The 1,915-nt window shown below is 47.1% G+C and overlaps 1 protein-coding gene across 1 annotated transcript; it reads left to right on the forward strand.

Annotated features, from left to right (window-relative positions):
- Positions 1-240: 240 nt before the first annotated feature.
- LOC139377118 (periaxin-like) lies at positions 241-1,396 on the forward strand. The gene is made up of 2 exons (XM_071120142.1): positions 241-262; positions 654-1,396. The coding sequence occupies exons 1-2, from the start codon at positions 241-243 to the stop codon at positions 1,394-1,396; spliced, it is 765 nt and encodes a 254-aa protein (XP_070976243.1).
- The last annotated feature ends 519 nt before the right edge of the window (positions 1,397-1,915 follow it).

Consider the following 1,915-nt stretch of genomic DNA (forward strand, 5'->3'; position numbering starts at 1 on the left):
ATTTAGCCTGTGGCTGCACAGTAAAAAGCATATGCCACAGTGAATCTCTAACATAAACATTAAGGCAGCAGATATCTAAGGGGCAGAGCTGTAGCTTTGACATCCTGTATTACACTTAATTGGCACCAGGCATTAAATAGAAATCCCCCACAACCACCTGCTCCTAGTGCTGTGTTTATGTTTAAGCAGTAATGGCGCTGGACCACGGCGATTTCGACCTGCTATTTTCTGACACCCGAGATGAGGATTTTGGCTAAAGAATGTCAGTTTAAATTTGTATCCAGGCAGTGTTTTGGAATTCCCAAGTGCATTGTCTTACGCACACCTGATTTATGTGTTATTTGTTGGTAATGAGATACGGAGGAAAACCGAGTTCATATCTATATTGCACAACTCATTTGTGTTTTCTTAGAATAGTAATTGTGTCCGAAAATAATGCAAATCCATATATTGTAGTAGGTTAGTCGAACCAAGTATTTAAACCAAAGGACTACTGATTTCAATATCATCTTCATTAAACAGAATAAATAATACTTTTCTCCACAATAATTTCTCTGCATTTAAACACTTGCCCAATGTGATTTGAAAATACAAAAGGAGGAAGTTCATGTTCCCCATAGTGTAGTATTACCCATTATCCTCCCCTGACGTAGCAGAACTCTCCTCCCCTGACGTAGCAGAACTCTCCTCCCCTGACGTAGCAGAACTCTCCTCCCCTGACGTAGCAGACCTCTCCTCCCCTGACGTAGCAGACCTCACCTCCCCTGACGTAGAAGACCTCTCCTCCCCTGACGTAGCAGACCTCTCCTCCCCTGACGTAGAAGACCTCTCCTCCCCTGACGTAGCAGAACTCTCCTCCCCTGACGTAGCAGAACTCTCCTCCCCTGACGTAGCAGACCTCACCTCCCCTGACGTAGCAGACCTCACCTCCCCTGACGTAGCAGACCTCTCCTCCCCTGACGTAGCAGACCTCTCCTCCCCTGACGTAGCAGACCTCTCCTCCCCTGACGTAGCAGAACTCTCCTCCCCTGACGTAGCAGAACTCTCCTCCCCTGACGTAGCAGACCTCACCTCCCCTGACGTAGCAGACCTCTCCTCCCCTGACGTAGCAGACCTCACCTCCCCTGACGTAGCAGACCTCTCCTCCCCTGACGTAGCAGACCTCTCCTCCCCTGACGTAGCAGACCTCTCCTCCCCTGACGTAGCAGACCTCTCCTCCCCTGACGTAGCAGACCTCTCCTCCCCTGACGTAGCAGAACTCTCCTCCCCTGACGTAGCAGAACTCTCCTCCCCTGACGTAGCAGAACTCTCCTCCCCTGACGTAGCAGACCTCTCCTCCCCTGACGTAGCAGACCTCTCCTCCCCTGACGTAGCAGACATGGGCAAATTACACTAGGGACTGCATGCATCTCCTTGTCAGCATAATAATGGAGTAATAACATACTACATACTACTGTAGGACCACAGAATTATCACTCAATAAGTCATGCCTGGGTTGCTCTCTTTTCAACCAATAAAACTACCTGCAAATCACTTGCATATTGCACTGGCTTCATGGTGGCCTCTGGGGGAAAATCACCAATTGAAAATGAAGAAAACAAAACAATGATTTGCAAGAGTTCATGACTCTGGATTGAAAAACAAAAAACAGGTTTGTTAGAGTAAATGAAATCTTGGTTGTCTGTTGTTCTGTTTGGTAGGGTATGGTTTTCACATTTCTGGCATGACCTAGTGTCCAATGCTGCTGCAGACTGAGCTGGTGTGGATGATGTAGTGGGATGGGAGTGGTCAATTCTGAATATTGTCAGTCTGCAAAGAAAACACTTTGTTATACAGTTCAGTATGTTGGTTACAATATGGACGGATTGCGGTTATGAACCAGTGATGGGAGTCTTACATTTCATTCATACTGAAT

Source organism: Oncorhynchus clarkii, chromosome 20 (assembly GCF_045791955.1).
Source record: "Oncorhynchus clarkii lewisi isolate Uvic-CL-2024 chromosome 20, UVic_Ocla_1.0, whole genome shotgun sequence".
Lineage (NCBI taxonomy): Eukaryota > Metazoa > Chordata > Actinopteri > Salmoniformes > Salmonidae > Oncorhynchus > Oncorhynchus clarkii.